General features: G+C 40.3%; 2 protein-coding genes across 3 annotated transcripts; both read left to right on the forward strand.

The window, feature by feature from the left end:
- Positions 1-128: 128 nt before the first annotated feature.
- Positions 129-10,094, forward strand: LOC136430388 (post-GPI attachment to proteins factor 6-like). The gene is made up of 12 exons (XM_066420940.1): positions 129-257; positions 1,353-1,539; positions 1,750-1,945; positions 2,388-2,524; positions 2,739-3,022; positions 4,276-4,508; positions 5,130-5,342; positions 6,844-7,040; positions 7,486-7,640; positions 7,811-7,989; positions 8,281-8,541; positions 8,921-10,094. Exons 1-12 carry the CDS (start codon positions 137-139, stop codon positions 9,239-9,241), a joined length of 2,484 nt encoding a protein of 827 aa, XP_066277037.1. The 5' UTR covers positions 129-136; the 3' UTR covers positions 9,242-10,094.
- A 3,314-nt stretch (positions 10,095-13,408) lies between these two features.
- On the forward strand, positions 13,409-16,771 carry LOC136430394 (GFP-like fluorescent chromoprotein dsFP483). Of its 2 annotated transcripts, none has more exons than XM_066420947.1 (6): positions 13,409-13,531; positions 14,494-14,586; positions 15,060-15,211; positions 15,328-15,427; positions 15,746-15,876; positions 16,221-16,771. In XM_066420947.1, the coding sequence occupies exons 1-6, from the start codon at positions 13,529-13,531 to the stop codon at positions 16,399-16,401; spliced, it is 660 nt and encodes a 219-aa protein (XP_066277044.1). In that variant the 5' UTR covers positions 13,409-13,528; the 3' UTR covers positions 16,402-16,771. The 2 variants fall into 2 exon arrangements, with proteins under 2 accessions (XP_066277044.1, XP_066277043.1); XM_066420946.1 differs by lacking the exon at positions 13,409-13,531 and adding an exon at positions 14,054-14,187.
- The last annotated feature ends 353 nt before the right edge of the window (positions 16,772-17,124 follow it).

The raw sequence follows: 17,124 nt of genomic DNA on the forward strand, positions 1-17,124 counted from the left end.
CGCCTTAACCACCAGGCTAAAAGGTCTAGACCAGTTAGACTGGTCAGTTGGAGGCGTTTGAACCCCCACTGTTACACTTTGAAGATCTTTGAACAGCCTCGGAAAAGTAATAAGAGCGGACAGGTGCGTACCCAGCATGCACTGCCTGTCCTCTGGTAACCCCAAGATGGCGGAGGACAATCAGCTGCCCGGCTCGACGCTTCTAAACTTGATCATGTTTCTCTCCTTTTCCTGTCCGTGTTACGTCGATGGAGTTGGTAAGTTTTGCCCTCGTTTCCAGAAGAACATATGCGGAAGTTCACTGCCGGGTTTATTTGTCTCGTAGTGTCATAAATGTTGCCGCAAAGAGATCAATAGCGCATCTTTTCCTTGCTCAGCGCGCAGCGCAGTCTCCTAAAATAAACACTCGCTGTAACATCTGTCGGTTGCAGAATTTCTTCGCTGTTGCATTTTGTCGTCAAAAAACAGCTCTGTCGCGAAAATTGCAGATCGCATCAGATAGGGCAAGGGGGTTATAGACGAATCTCCATGGACAAAGTCTGAATCACCCCACTGGCCTCCCAAACTTATTATATATCAATAATTCATCTAATTAGTGGCCGCTGTCTCATCGTTCCAGCTTCAACTGTTCAGTATGTACTGAAAGGAAATGCTGTAACAATCAGTGAACAATGTTTGGCCGAGGCTATTGTTGATGTTCCTGTCAATGCATTGACAATATATTCTAACAATTAGAATTTGTTGGCACTATTGACAGGATGTTCCTTTGATAATCTTGTGAATAAAATCTCATGATCCTCTCATTATCCTAACCCTATGAGGACCATCCTGTAAAATGGTGCAAATGTGTGTTTTTTTCTTCAAAATTATTCTTCCAAAGAGAGAAAAAAAACAATGAAAATCAATGTCATTTACATTCCTGAGCAAGACTAATCAATTAGAATAATAAAGTAATTTTATTTGCAAGTTCTTGCCCAAAGGCTAATTACAACATGAAACAATACATAGCAAGGGTATACTGTACAGATAGTGAGAGTTAACAATGTTGACTAGTAGAACACATGGCTATTCTGATTTTTTCACAATAAAAACTGTAGGATAAAAAGATCTTGTGACCAGGGACTATACTTCTGCATGCTTGGCTTGTAAATTAAACACTCTACCCCCTGATCCATTGCACCAATACATGTAATTTGATTGCATGTTTACTGATTCTTTTGAAGGTATTCGTGAGCTTCCTATCAATAAGACTTTTACTTGCGTTAACAGGCTGTTCCTGTCAATAGTCATGCCATGTTTGTTTTACTTATGATATGTGACAAAATGAAAACAATGTTGTTTTGTATGTACAGCTGTGAGGGAGAATGTGGAGGTGCACCAGACAAAGGTGATGCACCAGTGGAATGGCTATGGCAGCGCACAAATTTTCCACTTCACCATCCCACGGGCAGCCATCGTCTCCAGGTTCGAATTGCAGGCTGTCAAGCTGGCTAACAATGAGGAATCAGCTGCGTCCTGTCCCAACAGAACAATACATGTGTACGTGTGTATATTCTGCAATGTTCCAGTTCACAAGTAGTTGATACTGCTTTGATTTGGCATGGCAAAGTTTGAGCGATTTTAGAGTAGCAAGCAAAGTACTATTGACTAGATTTATCTTACCAACAGTAATTATATAAAGGCTATAAATGGGTTTATTTCTGACATACTATTGATGATGACACAAATATTTTGTCTCTTTCCCCACAGTGCCTTTCAGTCTGGCTCTTTTCCTGTGGTCAACCCCAGAAATGCAAGCTTTCCCGCAAACACCTGGCTGAAAAGAACAAATGTTTTCCAAGTCAATGTGACCTCAAGGAGCTGGCTGGAGATGAAGAACCCGGCACCAGGAGACTGGTTTGCTGCAGGGTATCTCTCCCATCAACCTGAGAAGATCACTCAAAGGGTGAGTTTTAGTGTCATGATTCTCATGAAGAGTTCATGTTCGTGTAGATCTTTTCAAGCTTATGAGGTTATCCCCAGAATGTAATGCGCATGCAGTTCTGATGGATGTTTGGTCATTGTTGCATCAGATGAACAAGTGTCGCATACGATTTACTTTTGGATACAACTGTATATATATGGAACCTATATAGGGGATGTCATCCTTATACATGTACACATATATGCAAACACGACCTTATATGCTTAAGTTCTGGTGACATGCTTTTCATGGAGTCAAGGTGAATGGCAGATATAGGAGACATTCCTTGCATATTGAATGACTGTATAAGATATCTGATACTACACTTTTGTACCAGAAGTACTGTAGTAAAATAGATCATTACTAGTTGATATTGCATGTAGATCAGATCATCTAACTACAGTAACATGTATTTTGCCTACAGGATCTGACAGTATCATGTACCTACATGCTTGGTATCATCCATACCACTGTGTACCTGGATGAAATACCTGTACTGTCTGACCGAGGTGCACTCTATCACAAAATGCCATCATCAGGAAGCGACATAGCTGGCTTTAGGTGAGGCAACCACAAAATTCTTTTATAAATTGTAGTCCAAGAAGTGTGTTATTGTTTGTTTTTTCTTCACTTTTTGGTCAAGATCAGTATACAAAAATGTATAACCATTTGACTGACTGCTTACTACACTGTTGTAATGTACCAGATATACAACAGACCCTTTTTTGCATGTAGCAGGTATAAGGCTACTTTCTAATTTGATATGTTCCTGCAGGTACTTTGTTCCTACCAACACATTGAGTATCCAAGTCACTGTCAGTGATTGCCATCAGTCACCTGTGAACTCCACAGTTGGCTGTCCTGTTACCTTACTCCTCAAACCTGCATCACTACCGTTGCCTGGCAGTGAAGAGAACAGTGTTAACTGTTCTAACTTGGAGGAAGACTGCAGTATCCATAGCAACACCCCACCCATCCAGAGCACTTGGTATTACCTGGAAGTCGCTCGGTTGCCAGGCAACCTGACCATCAGCTACAATATACAAGTCAAGGTAACAGGTGGGTACAAGAAGGGCCATGGTATGGTTTAAGTTGAGAACACAATGGCTGAGATCGATATCCCATATAAGTTTGGGTAGACCAACGCCTTTGCTATTTTACATGAGTGTGATGTATATGTACTAGTATTATATTCTGCAAGTCAATTTTCAATCTATATATAATTTTCTTTTAAAGCAACCTGCAGCTTATGATTACATGCTCATGTTCAGTTTGGCTTTAGAGGATTAATCATAGATTATGTGCAAACTGAAGGTTCTTGTCTGCATGATTTACATTATACGGCACTAATCACCCAGACTTCAGATACCATATATTTGGTCACACTAGAAAATCAGTTTATCTAGAGCCCAGTAGCCACGAGAAAGACCTTGGGATCACTACAGACCGTCCAGACCGTCAGCTGTCTTTTGAGAAGCATGTGACTTTGGCCGTATCTAAAGCCAACAAAATGGCAGGTCTGCTCTGGAGAACCTTCTCACACATCGACAATGACATGTTTGGGACATTATACAAATCACTTGTGAGGCCTCACCTCGAGTATGGCGCACCAATTTGGTCACCCGGTACCTGGAAATTGGTGGAAATGGTGGAAAATGTGCAGAGGAGAGCTACTAAGAGGGTATCAGGCCTGCGAGATTTCACCTATGAGGAAAGACTGAGAACACTGAAACTACCAACTCTGCTATACAGAAGATTGCAGGGGGACCTAATCAACACCTTTAAATATGTACATGGGCTGTTTGACACCACCCCATGCATACCCGAGATACAATCTGAGGCTAGGACAAGAGGCCATAGCTTACGTCTAACAAGAACATTCACAAAAATAAACAAGAGGATGCTATTCTTCAAACATAGGGTAATCTCCTGGTGAAACAGGCTCCCAGAAGAAGTAATCAATGCTCCCTCGGTGAATGCCTTCAAAGCCAGATTCAACAGGTACATAGAATGTCACCCACAGAGCATTGGAACGCCCACATAAACCCACCATAACAATTGAGTGACAAAGAATTCAACAATGAAGAGCGGTCTAAACTGGAACAGTCCTACCGAAAATTTCTACTCTACTCTACTCTACTCTACTCTACTCTACTCTACTCTACTCTACTCTACTCTACTCTACTCTACTCTACTCTACTCTACTCTACTCTACTCTACATGTGTTTATTACATTATACAAAATATGCATCGATACTAAGCAATGGCCCATTTGTCTCTTCTTATATGTATATGTCTTTTGCACTTTTCAGCTTGTGAAAAACCCCTAGACTTTCTTGATGAAGTAGGAGTGAGTCACCAGGAGCAGGTGAACACCAGCCTCCCCTCCCACATCCACCTGTTGAAGAAGTTCCCTACCAACAGGGGTACTGTCATGGCTGACCAGGGCCCAGGTGGGGCCCCCCTGGCTACCATGGGCCAAGAAGTCCCCATCAAGAAGAAGCACCGGTTTCAACGGTCCCTAGCTGAATCAACACATATTGAGGTGATCTTTTGTTAAAGGAAAGCTACACAAAAAATTGAAAATCCTTCTATGCTATGCTTAATATTTTCCAAAGTCAAATTCTTACTTCAAGTTGTTTCACATAAGTCCATCATAGTTCTGGGATTTTCCACGGTTTGCAACTTATGCCGTGCTGACGCCTTCTCACCTGATAATTGAATTATATGATGTCAGTGTTTCAAATTTTTCACCTGATGATTGTATTATATGACGTCAGTGTTCTAAATTTTGAAACACCGACGTCATATGATTCAATTATCATGCGAGAAGGCGTCAGCACGGCATAAGTTGCAAACTGTGTAAAAACCCCAGAACTATGACGGACTTATGTGAAACAACCTGAAGTAAGAATTTGACTTTGGAATATATTAAGCATAGCATAGAAGGATTTTCAATTTTTTGTGTAGCTTTCCTTTAAGTATACATTAGCTGTATTTGTTTTTCAGATTATCTTTATCACCTTGTATAAGTTGTGACTTTTTCTTACTGCAATATATAGGATGTAAATAGTACTTGATAATGTATGAATTTATCTTTGTTCTGCTGTGATTTTCACCTGATCATTTAAATCCTCTCCTAATGTTGTGTTCTTCATTTCTGCAGATAACCTCTCAAAACACATTGACCAACCAGTGCCCAGTCATCCATTGGCTCCAGCGGTTTAAGAGTCCATACCCCTTCCAGACAACCTTTGTCTTAGACGAACTAGACCCAGGTGTGCCAGATTCAGACAGACTCAGTGTGTTCAGCTTCCACATTCTACCAGTGGAGGACACTGGGGGAACATTGAACATAGGACTGGACATATGGGACCCTGTGAGTCCTGTTTTCTGAAAAGTCTAGATTTGAGCCACAAGATAAGCAAGGTGTCACATGGCATACTGCACAACATCTATACTTAAATGGTACAACAACAAGTACAGCTTTATTTAGAACTGACATTGTGTTTCTGAAAAGTGCCTTATAATGCTTTGCTAGAGTTTGCTTAGATTACAGACAAGTGCACATAGCTAAGATTTGATTATCTAATCTAATCTAAACTAACTTATTTGCTAAATAGGGCATGTAGAATACAGGAAAGAAATGATGCTGTTAAATTTACTGTTGTAGTGCACCTTCCCACATGACACATGTCTGGAAGTAAGTTTAATATCAAAGTTGGAATAGATGTATGTTCCCAGTTCAGGGCTCGAAATACCACGTGCATGTGCCAGTTTGCGCACGTAAAATTTGAGCTGTGCACGAAATGTAAAAAGAAAAGAAAAGCCTAAATCTACATTCATGTTTCTTAAACAGTTGGTACAGTTTTAAGTAAACAATAAAATGCGCTATAAAAAAAACATCCAAGTTTACAAACCATGTGGTTGGAATCGTCATCATGTATCTCCTTTTCCTCACGTAAATTTTCAAATTCTTCCAAATGAAGAACGGCGGTGCTCAAAAAAATTACACATTGAGCAAGCAACATTTTATATTTCTTGTGCACTTGTATTTGATCCATTTTTGTGAGTTTGTCACACATTTTCGTGGCCTTGACTAAAGAAATGTGGGCGCTCGGCTCAGCTCCACTCAGGGCAGTCATTTTGTAAATGCTGTTGTAGTTGAAAGGGAGGAAATTGCAGTTTGAGCAAACGTGGCTAGGGGGCATTATTTTTTTGGGGGTGTGTATTTTGTTGTTGCTAGATTTGAATTGTGTGAAGCTCTTTAGAAATACATGTAGTAGACTGAAACCGACTATTATCATATTTTGCTAAAGAAATTTCCAAAAGCTGAGTAGACTTCCTACTAAGCTAAGTGATTGAAGTATTTAGATATGTTTTTGTCAGATTAGATATTGCAAAAAGTTAAGAGTAAGGTGCTCCAGTAAGCTAAAAAGTATTTATGCTAATTAGTTCAAACATTTTAAATGTGTGCACTTTGTACCAGGTACTTACTGAGACCTGTACTGGAGCATCAGCCCCTAACATATGTGTAACTACAGTCTACTGACAGGATTCGGTACCCGTGACCCTCTGGACCCGAAGATAGACTTTGGTCCTACTCAAGTTGAAACAGAACCCACCCCTAGTTGCAATGTTATGCTGTTTGGGAGCTACTGTGTTTTTTACTGACTATATATAGATTGTGATTGAGTATGACATGAATTCCAGTCTGAAACATCAGAAGAGAAGATATAACTTTTTTATAAGGTTACTAGTTCACAACTTTTGGTTGTGCAAGTATTTTTTTTTCATCTGCATTAGTGCAAGTTGACCCAAAAATGTATTTCGACCCCTGCAGTTCTTCCCACTAACATGTTGCCTTGTCCACCTTGCAGCACCCTGACCTGCTTGTCAGGGTACGGCTGTGTTTCCGGGTCGGAGCTCCACCCAGTCAGGAAGACTCCAAGGTTAGCTGTGAACCTGGCCATGAGCTGGTGACCAACGGAACTGACACGTGGTATTTTCCATTCCCAGAGCCGGGAGTGTGGTATCTAACACTGGACAAGACATGCTGGAATGTCTCTGTTTCAAGGTACATGTGTCTGTTGTTGTTTAGGGCAGCAAAAATGTTTTAAGGTCACCACCATGAGTGGGTGATTTTATCCAAAAGTCATGCACCTTATTTGAGGCAACCCAAGGCATCACGGATAAGTGCTGTGTTGATATAGATGCTTAACCAATAAAATTTCTAGCACAGGATGATTGTTTTACCTGAAAGTACACATTGCTTTTTGTATGCAAGCATTGTAAACTTGATGCTGTCATGCATTTTGCTGTAAAATGTTATCATTGTGAAGTTTGAAATGTATTCAATTTCAGACAGAAAAGCCCTGTCAGCAACTCAATATAAATGCATTTTGCTCATCAAAGTATTTGCAAAATATAAGAATTAAGGGCCAAGAAATAATAATGGCTAAATAATAAGCAGACAGAAAACTAATGTCAAGTGGAGGTTTAATTTGACCATTGTTTCTTAGTAATGACAGTGTTGAGGTGGACTGTTCCAACCTGACCAGTGCAGTGGAGCTGAGGACAGAGATCACTCCATGTATTAATGACTGTGGACAGAATGGAGCATGCCACACCTACTACAGTGGTGTTTTCTTCTATGCTGCCTGTTCCTGTGAAGATGGTATGTCTTTATTATTTGTGGTGCAAGCAAATTTTAAGGTTATCATCTCAACCCTAGGCCTTGGTGTTGTTACATTGAAAGTGATGTTTGTTTATTTCATTTGTTGTGTATCATTGTTTGTGCATTGTGTTTTGAGAAGAAAAACACATTAATTTTCTTCTACCTTACAGACTGGGCAGGCTGGGGCTGTACTGACGGGACAAACTCCTTGTCGTACGACAGCAGGCTGACCCGTGTGCTGCTGCTGACCCTCAGTAACCTCATGTTCATCCCGGCCATCTGTGTGGCTATCTACAGGAAGTTCTACGTGGCCGCCCTGGTCTACACCTTCAACATGTTCTTCTCCACTGTAAGATCTGTTCTTATTTTGGTGACAGCCATGGTTTTATCAGGTCTTTGTGATCCCTATGCTGTTGTGTATTGTGATGTGAGGTTTTATGTAAGCGCTCCAACCCAAGTAATCAACAAGCATTTTGATTGTTATGAACTTTTTTGTGTCCAACTGTTTGGAAAGAAGGCCCAAGTTTGCATTTACCACGGCTGTTATTGTGAAACTGTTTGTAAACTTTGTACTGTTAGTAGTGCCATTTGAATCAGAACAGTTTGCCAGTTTACCATTTTGCTTGCCCCCCTCTCACAGTTCTACCATGCCTGTGATGAGCAGACAGTGCGCTACTGCCTGACCAAGTACAGCCTCCTGTCCTTCTGTGACTTCTTTGCCTCCGTCTTGTCCTTTGTCGTCACCCTGGTCGCCATGGCCAAGCTGCCTGAGCCATGGCGTGGACTGGCCCACATGGCTGGTGCTCTGGGGGTGTCAGCTGGGGTACAATATGATGCCCATGGTTTGTGGGTGTTTGCTGTACCAGTGGGTGTGCTGGCACTGGTTGTGCTCATCTCCTGGGTGAGTTTTGCTCAAATTTCTAATTGTTGTGTTGGATTTCCCCAAAATGGCCCAAACGGATTTCCCCAAAACGTTGCCAGGAAAGCAGCCAAAATGTGATTAGGTTTATCTGCTGTGCCACCATTTACATGATATGGGCATGGGTCACTGTTATAAGAGTAGAATACAGGAAACCAGCAATCAAGTGTTTCCATATCATGCTTCTGTATCCAGTTCCCGTTAGTCAGAATGTTAGTGTTACTGCTTCATTATTGTGATAGTAAGATTCATACATTTATTACATTTATACCTGTGAGTTAGGTAGCAGTCAATCTTTAAACAACATACCTAGACTTCTGGCTGAGCTACCATAACTTTGTCTTCAACACTCTCCCCCTAGATTCTGCAGTGTCGCAAGAGGAAGAAGATGTACCCGTCAGTCAGACGCATCCTGTTCTTCCTGCTGCCAGGTGCAATCCTGGCTGGTACTGGCCTCATCACCTACGCTTTCTTCGAGACAGAGAGCAACTACGCTTACCTGCACAGTCTGTGGCATGTGTGTATATCTGGCTGCGTTCCCCTTGTCCTACCATCCAGGAAGAAAAAGACTTCTCCAGCTAACAATGATCACTCAGAAGAAATGTTAGATGTGTCAGCTGACTATGTCCCTGAGCTGAGATCATACTCAGCTTCAGACAGTATGCTTGACAATATGGAGTAACCCTTAGCTGACTTTGGGTGTCCCTGTGGGCCGCATTGGTATTGCTATGCCTGGAAGCTGGCATACAAAAAGTTAACTATTTAATATGTATGTTTTTATATTCTGCTATGTTTGACTTGTAGTACAAGCATGGAGCTGCAGTTACCAGGGAAATCAGGGTGAAACAATGTTTTTTTGAAAGGTGTCAATTTAATTACAATTATCAACCTACATCAGGATTCAGGCTGAATTGATGTATTTCTAGTATGTTTTCTGCAAAGATGTATATGTATCTTTTCATGAACACTAATGTGTACAGCCTGTTGAAGGGAACTTGTAAATATAGTTTTCTTTAAACCCACCAGGCTGGTATATAGGAATAATGTTGGGAGGATTTAGTAGGGAATAGAGATGATATCTTGTAAAGGGAAGGGAACAAATTAATGAAAACTATTAACCTAACAAAAATGACATAACATCAATTTTAGAAGTCTGTAAATATCTGTTGAAATAAGATGACTTTGATTGTAAATATTTTTTGTGACGAAACTGTTGTGTATAATTTATCAACTGACTTTGCTATGTAACAAATTTTTGTCACATGTCACATATTTGTGCAATGTAGCAGTGAATGAGAATTACTGTATCATCATTTCACTGTTCTAGAATTAATGGTAACAATTTGATACAAGTGTACCTGTTGTTTGTAAATATGTTACTGAGTTTTATATGCTAATTGCTAATTGCAATTTGGGAATGTATGTTTACTTGCTGCTAATTTTATCAATTTGACAACTAGGTGATTGAAGGAAATGTTCATGATAACTGATGTACATATTCTGTTAGTGATGAAATACATGAAGTTACAACTGTATTTGTGAACAAACTAATGTTTTCACTTTTTGTGTAACCAAATGATATCACTTAGGTCAGGCTTACCTTGTGCCGTCTTTTAATAATGTCAGCAGCATACAGTATATAGAAGCAGGAAATGAAAAAGACACACTTTTGTAACAAATTTTCAATATTCTTAAGAGCCTATACCAGTTGTATATCCCAGCACAAATGTTGCCAATACAGTTCTAAATTTTGCAGAATTATACAATTTTAAATATCAGAAAATGGCTGAGTCAAAGACCATAGAAATTTCGAAAAATTGGAGTTCCACAATCCCAAGAATTCATCATCTTGGCTGACTTTGATTTCCTTTGAAAACAGCTGAGTTTCTTAAACAGATGATGATGCTTGCTGAAGTGAATAACAGGCGGAGCCCAAAACTTACTACATGCACTTTCCAGAAGGCTGACCCAATGTGGTCAATAATCTTTAGGTCAGTGACATACTTTTAGTGTTAACAGTCTTGTGACTGACCTACTTTTCATCCATAGATCAATTAGTTAGATTGTGCAGGTAAAAACAAGATTTTTTATGAAATGCGGTTTTCATCATCAAAATCAAACATTTGCAGGGTAATTTTGGTCGCATATTAGACATCACTCTCATCACTTTTAAGTTCTAACTGCCATGTATGTGTATAATCCATATGTTTGTAACATATAGGAAAGAGTGATGTGAAAGGACTCTGACAGCACTGACGTCATAAAGAACAAAGGAGCACCACCTTCAGGCGCTGGTGATATATTTGCACGCAATTTGATTTAAAGGAATTTCTCACATGATTCTCACGCGATTTCAAAAACTTTAATGACTTTATTCTAAACGCCAGACATGTGTTTGTGACTTTATAAGGGACAAAAATAACTGTAACACTGAAAGACCTCGTAAATCATTGATCGCCCACTGAAAGACCACTGAAAAAGTGTGAACAGATACGGGTAATCGTTTCTTCGCAGCATTCTTTGAGGCAAAAATAATCTACGACAAGACAGGTTCGTCTTTCGAAAAGATCTCAATCGACCCTGCCAAATTGCCAAAATCTGACAATTTTGTTTCAGCTCAAACTACATTGAAGAAGAAAAAAACACTTGTCATTTGACCTGAAATTTCAATGCAATCTAATCTAATGTAGTCTCCAATCTTGCCCCTGCCTTTGATATGTTTGGAACACGATGGAAATCCAAAATACTAAATGACTGAACACAATACACGTACAGAACATAATATGGCAAAAAATAACCATTTCCGGTCCCCGAAAGTGCGAAATGGAACGAAATGGAACGAACTAAAACAACATATGTAACATTATGAAATGAAATGCCAGTAGATAACGAATTATAACAAATAGACCGGAACAGGAAGCATTTTGAATACAGAAGTGAGTGGTAAATACATATTGTAACGTGTTTTATTTCTTGAATATATGTGATAATATCAAATATAACGTTTTTGTCGCGTTTGTGTGGCTAGGTTTGTCCTGAAAATGGAGGCGCCGCGTGCAAAGAGATCCGCCGCTCTTCCTTGTGTACCAACGATCTGCAAATGAACTGCTGCAAATAGCAGGGAAAACAAGCAAACGGAAATGAGTATCGAAGTTAGGACCAGATTATACAGAAGTTGGTGGTAGCATTGCAGTATGTAAATAACTGGAAAGTCGGAGTTTGATTCAACCTGTCGGTAGTACGCCCACAGTTCCGTCGCGCTGGCAACAATGGCCGTTTATTTGTATGCCATTTGGGGGAGAAGAGTTCCGTCCCGGAACACACAAACACACTGTATAAATAATAAGATAACGCTTGCCTCATGCCCTATTGGTGAATTATGAGATGCAATGTTACCACCAACTGTATATCAAATTTAGTCCTAATTTCGATACTCAGTTCCGTTTGCTTGTTTTCCCTGCTATTTGCAGGAGTTCATTTGCAGATCGTTGGTACACAAGGAAGAGCGGCGGATCTCTTTGCAAGCGGCGCCTCCATTTTCAGGGAAGAATCTAGCCACACAAACGCGACAAAAACGTTATATTTGATATTATCACATAGATTCAAGAAATAAAACACGTTATATTATGTATTTACCACTCACTTCTGTTTTTGAAATGCTTCCTGTTCCGGTCTACTCCTTATATTTCGCTATCTACTGGTATTTCATTTCATAATGTTATATATGTTGTTTTAGTTCGTTCCATTTCGTTCCATTTCGTTCCATTTCGTACTTTCGGGGGAACCACCATTTCCATCACATATGGAAAGTGTCAGGGGGACACTTGAAACGTCTGATAATTTCATACTATAATCCAGTGGTATAGATTGAATTACAATTTTATTCTTCAATTTCCTGGATGACTATAAATATTCACAAACGTAATAGATTCCTTAGTTTCTACTTGCACCAAAACATTTTTGCGAGCACAACATAAACCTTACAATTTCACTACCGCCCAACTATTCTACGATATTAGTATCCGTTTTCTGATTTTTGTTTTGAAATGTATAGGATATCATTTCTCATTTCGCAGCTTCTCTGCACGATTTACAAAGCAGCTGATGATGCTTGCTCATAACTTCACTACATGCATTTTTCAGAATGCTGACCCAGATGTATGGTAAATGATCTTTAGGTCAGTGACATACTTTCATTGTTAACAGTCTTGTGACTGACCCTTCTTTTTATCCATCAATCAAATAATTAGATTGTGTAGATAAAACGAAAAACACTATTTTCAATGAAATCCAGTTTTCATCATCAAAATCAAACATTTTTCAGGGTAATTTTGGTCACATATCAGACATTACTCTCATCACTTTTAAGTTCTAACTGCCAGATATGTGTATAATCTATATGTTTGTAACATATAGGACAGAGTGATGTGAACGGACTCTGACAGCATTGAAGAACAAAGGAGCACCACCTGCAGTTTGATTTAAAGGAATTTCTCACATGATTCTCACGCGATTTCAAAAACTTAAATGACTTTATTCTAAATGCCAGACATGTGTTTGTGACTTTATAAGGGACAAAGATACCTGTAACACTGAAAGACCTCGGAAATCATGGATCGCCCACTGAAAGACCACTGAAAGAGTGAAATGTTTCTGTAGAACCGAACAGATGCGAGTAATCGTTTCTTCGCAGCATTCTTTGGGGCATAAATGTAAATATATCTGTAATTACACTTAATTGCGTAATTATAAGCAATCATAGCATAACCTGCTGGAAAGGAATTCTCGCATGATACTCACATGATACTCACATGACTCTCCCATTATTTCTAAAACTCCTCCCACTTTTGAAAAAAATGAATAAATAGCCTGTCTCCAGGACTACAGCTCACATCGTGAAGAGTTCTTCTTCCAGAGTTCCTTCCAGACGACATCCATCTTATTCCTCTCGTCGCAAATCAGCGCAATCATGGTGAGACATTTCATTCAGACTTACAGAGCTGTCAAATTTTGATTCTTGTAAGTTTATATTCAATTGGCATGAGCTCCTGTCAAACAGCTTCTAAATTTCTCTGTCAATCCTGAATGTTTGTTGCTATTTTGTCCGTTAGAAATATATTTTTGTTGGCAAGGACGCTAGGCAAAATGCTTGCTATTCCCTTCATTTTTTCAAAAACTCCTCTGCTCCCTGTCATTAGGTAGCCTGAAGATATCGCTACCAATTTGCAGATACCTGATACTTGTTATCTGTTACCTGATTACAGCGAAGTTTTTTTCTTCTCCAAATCCTCTAGATCATGCTCTTTTCGTTATCCCAAAGTCGCGCGAAATTTGTCCCTTACGTTCTTTTCATGACTGTCATGACTAACTCGCGCTCCAAGCGACCCGCCAATCGGCTGTGGCGGCCCCCAGACTGAGCTTTCCTTATTCTAATCAAGTAATCCCTTGCACAGGTGTAGAATACAAACAGATCTCAACAAGAACAGGTGAGATAGATTAGGGAAACCAGATGGGGCATGCCACGTGTATTCAGGGCTATAAAAGGTACAGAACAAAGGAAATCCGAGCAGTGCCATTTCAACGGTAAATGAGGAGCAGGAAGACGAGATAACAAGGACAAGGATGACAGTAAGTGGACTGGGTCAGTGGACGAGGCGACCGTTAAAAATACACCCGCCCACCCTTTGGTATTTCTCGTTGCTGAACAGATTCGCTCCGTCAGTGCAAGGAGGTAGAGGACGCCCCACTTACTACACCCGATATCAATCCCTATACCTAACATGTGAGATGTCTTGTACACCGGAGAGGAGGGATACTTGATTTGGATAGGTTACTTCTTCTTTCTGGCGAGCCTTGCCGACTTCATCGATGAGGTAGATTTGTTATCTCTTGATAGTTTTGTCTGATTCTATACTGATTGTTTTTTTATTTCAGTCTTTCCCGACAACCCACGATTTGCACATCTATGGCTCCATCAATGGTCTGGAGTTTGATATGGTTGGAGGCGGTAGCGGCAACCCGAACGACGTAAGTACGCTCTTTATTGTGATATTGATACTAACTATGCAGCATGTTAAGTTTAATGTTTCTTGAATTCCCTAGGTTCTCTCTTTTCCCTACTTTTCATGGTTTCCTTTACTACTTTCGTTATTTTCTATACTTTCCCTAGACCCCGGGCCCCAACACAATTCCTTAATTTTCGAAGTGACCACCTCTACTTTTAATTCTTCAATCATTCGATTAGCATGTCGACATGGTCGCAAATAGAATATTCATGAAATGTACAGGTTTTTAATTCGATGAACTGGCGTTATAGAGTAGCTAACATTTGTCACTTTTAATAGATTTGAAAGACATGTTGTAAGCCTTGCATTTTCAATTTACCAGCTTTACATGATACAGTTTTTCTTGCTGTTTGAAGTGTTTCAAAGGCATCGATTTCCGCCATTTCAAGTAACACATGCAAAGTATTACGAATTCAACATTTTCCTCGTTTACAGGGGTCAGTGGAGACCCGTGTGAAGTCCACCAAGGGTGCCCTGCCGGCCTTCTCTCCCTTGCTTGTCGGCCCTCATCTGGGATACGGGTTCTACCAGTATCTGCCTTTCCCGGGCGGACCGTCACCTTACCAGGCCGCCATTAAGGACGGAGGGTAGGTCGAACAAGTCTGATTAAACCAGTAAAACATAATGATCCACTTTCCATTCTTCGTTATTATGAAGGCCATAACTAGCCATAAGTACTCATGTGTTCGATTGTATGCTTCAGGTACAGCGAACATCGTAACATACAGTTTGAGGACGGCGCCGTGCTGAGTGCCACCTATCGTTACACCTACGAGGGCGGCAAGATCAAAGGAGACTTCAATGTAGGTCCCCGAAACTTTGCCCGTATAGAATGGGATTTACTTATCCTCGATCGAACTTTGAGAAGTTTTACACTGAGGCTTTATAATGTGAAGTATGATGTTGTAGGGATTGCATTGGGTTAGTAACTTCGGGCTATGTTATATGAATAAGAAATTGCGAACTGCCTCGGTTGATGTTTTGGATAGATCACAAACATTGACGAAGCTCTTTCTGCTGCAAGTTAGACATTTTACATTCTATCTTTATCAAAGAGAGACATAGTATTAGACCTTTCCGCATGGCATTGCGTTGAACCAAATGAATCCATGGTGTTTCAGCTGGTGGGCAGCGGTTTCCCCGCCAGCGGCCCTGTGATGACCAGCGCGCTGACCGGTCTGGACCGGTCCGTGGCGAAGATGACGTGTGTCGACGATAACACTCTGGTCGAAAACATCGACTGGACCTACCGGTAAGAGATGATTTGATTCGGAGAAGATATAACGTAACGTATTATAATCATGTGTTGTTGTTTTTTTACATAGTTTTGAAAGGCTAAGGCAGAGACATTTGATAACATAGCACTGTGGTGCGTATTATTGCAAGTTAAAGAACAAGTTAAAGATGAAATCTTTACCGACAAATGGGCAGACATGAGAATTTCTTTCGGAGCGAAACGACATCTCAGGTCATATTCTTTTCAAAAGACGGGCCAAATGTTCAATGCACTAAAATGGTCTTAAATTCCTCATGATTTCAACTGAACAATTCTCATGATTGAGTCTAGTAAATTGTATATTTCCATTCCCCTTACAGCACCAGCGGCGGCGGGAGCTACCGCGCCATGGTGCAGACCAACTGTACCTTCAACAAGCCGGCCGCTGCAGGCGTGAAGGGGAGCATGCCGATGTTCGTGTTCCGTCAGCTGGAGGTCACAGCCACCAAGACCGAGATCAGCTTGCAGGAGAAGCAAAAGGCATTCTCCGATGTTCAGTGAGCGCCCACGGAGGACTCGAAACGCATGGCATTACTTTAAACACCCTCAGATTGATCGCGCTCTATTCTGGTTATACCACACACTGAATTACATAATTTCAAGGAAAATCAACCACCTGTAACTGTTGTGAAATCCAATCTCTATTGCGAAATTTCTCAGATCCACTGTCAGCCCTCCAACGATTCATGCTGGCAACTTCATATTGTCGAAGATCGCGAAAAACTCTCCCTATGTATTTAGCCTGTCCACGTCACTGAACACTAAGATTTAAAGGTTCCGATTTTCATTACAGTTTAAAGAGCGTATTTATTGTGAACATGTGGCACGAGTCCGGAGACGCTGAGCTTTGAAATAAAGGCTTTTGATCCTATTTGAATAAATGTGTGTCTCTTCCCTACTATACAAATGTTACATTAGGTTAAGTGGATAGAAAGATCTTTTGGACAGAGAAACAAATCTGTCCTGAATTGTCGAAATAGGGAACTGAAGCTTTATGTTCGGAGAAACAACTAGCGTCGATATCTACTCATGAGAATCATAGTAGCAGTTTCAGTTAGAACGAAGTCATAACTACAATCAAGTCATGACATGAACTTGTATAATATGGCGAGGATTGGCCGTACGATTGCTTAGTGATAAGACACCTCGAGAAACCTGCTCCTCAGCCATAAACTTGTCTTTACGTAGCTTGTAATCAAGCCTTAAGTTGCCTTGGTGATGAAT

Source organism: Branchiostoma lanceolatum, chromosome 3, assembly GCF_035083965.1.
Source record: "Branchiostoma lanceolatum isolate klBraLanc5 chromosome 3, klBraLanc5.hap2, whole genome shotgun sequence".
Classification (NCBI taxonomy): domain Eukaryota; kingdom Metazoa; phylum Chordata; class Leptocardii; order Amphioxiformes; family Branchiostomatidae; genus Branchiostoma; species Branchiostoma lanceolatum.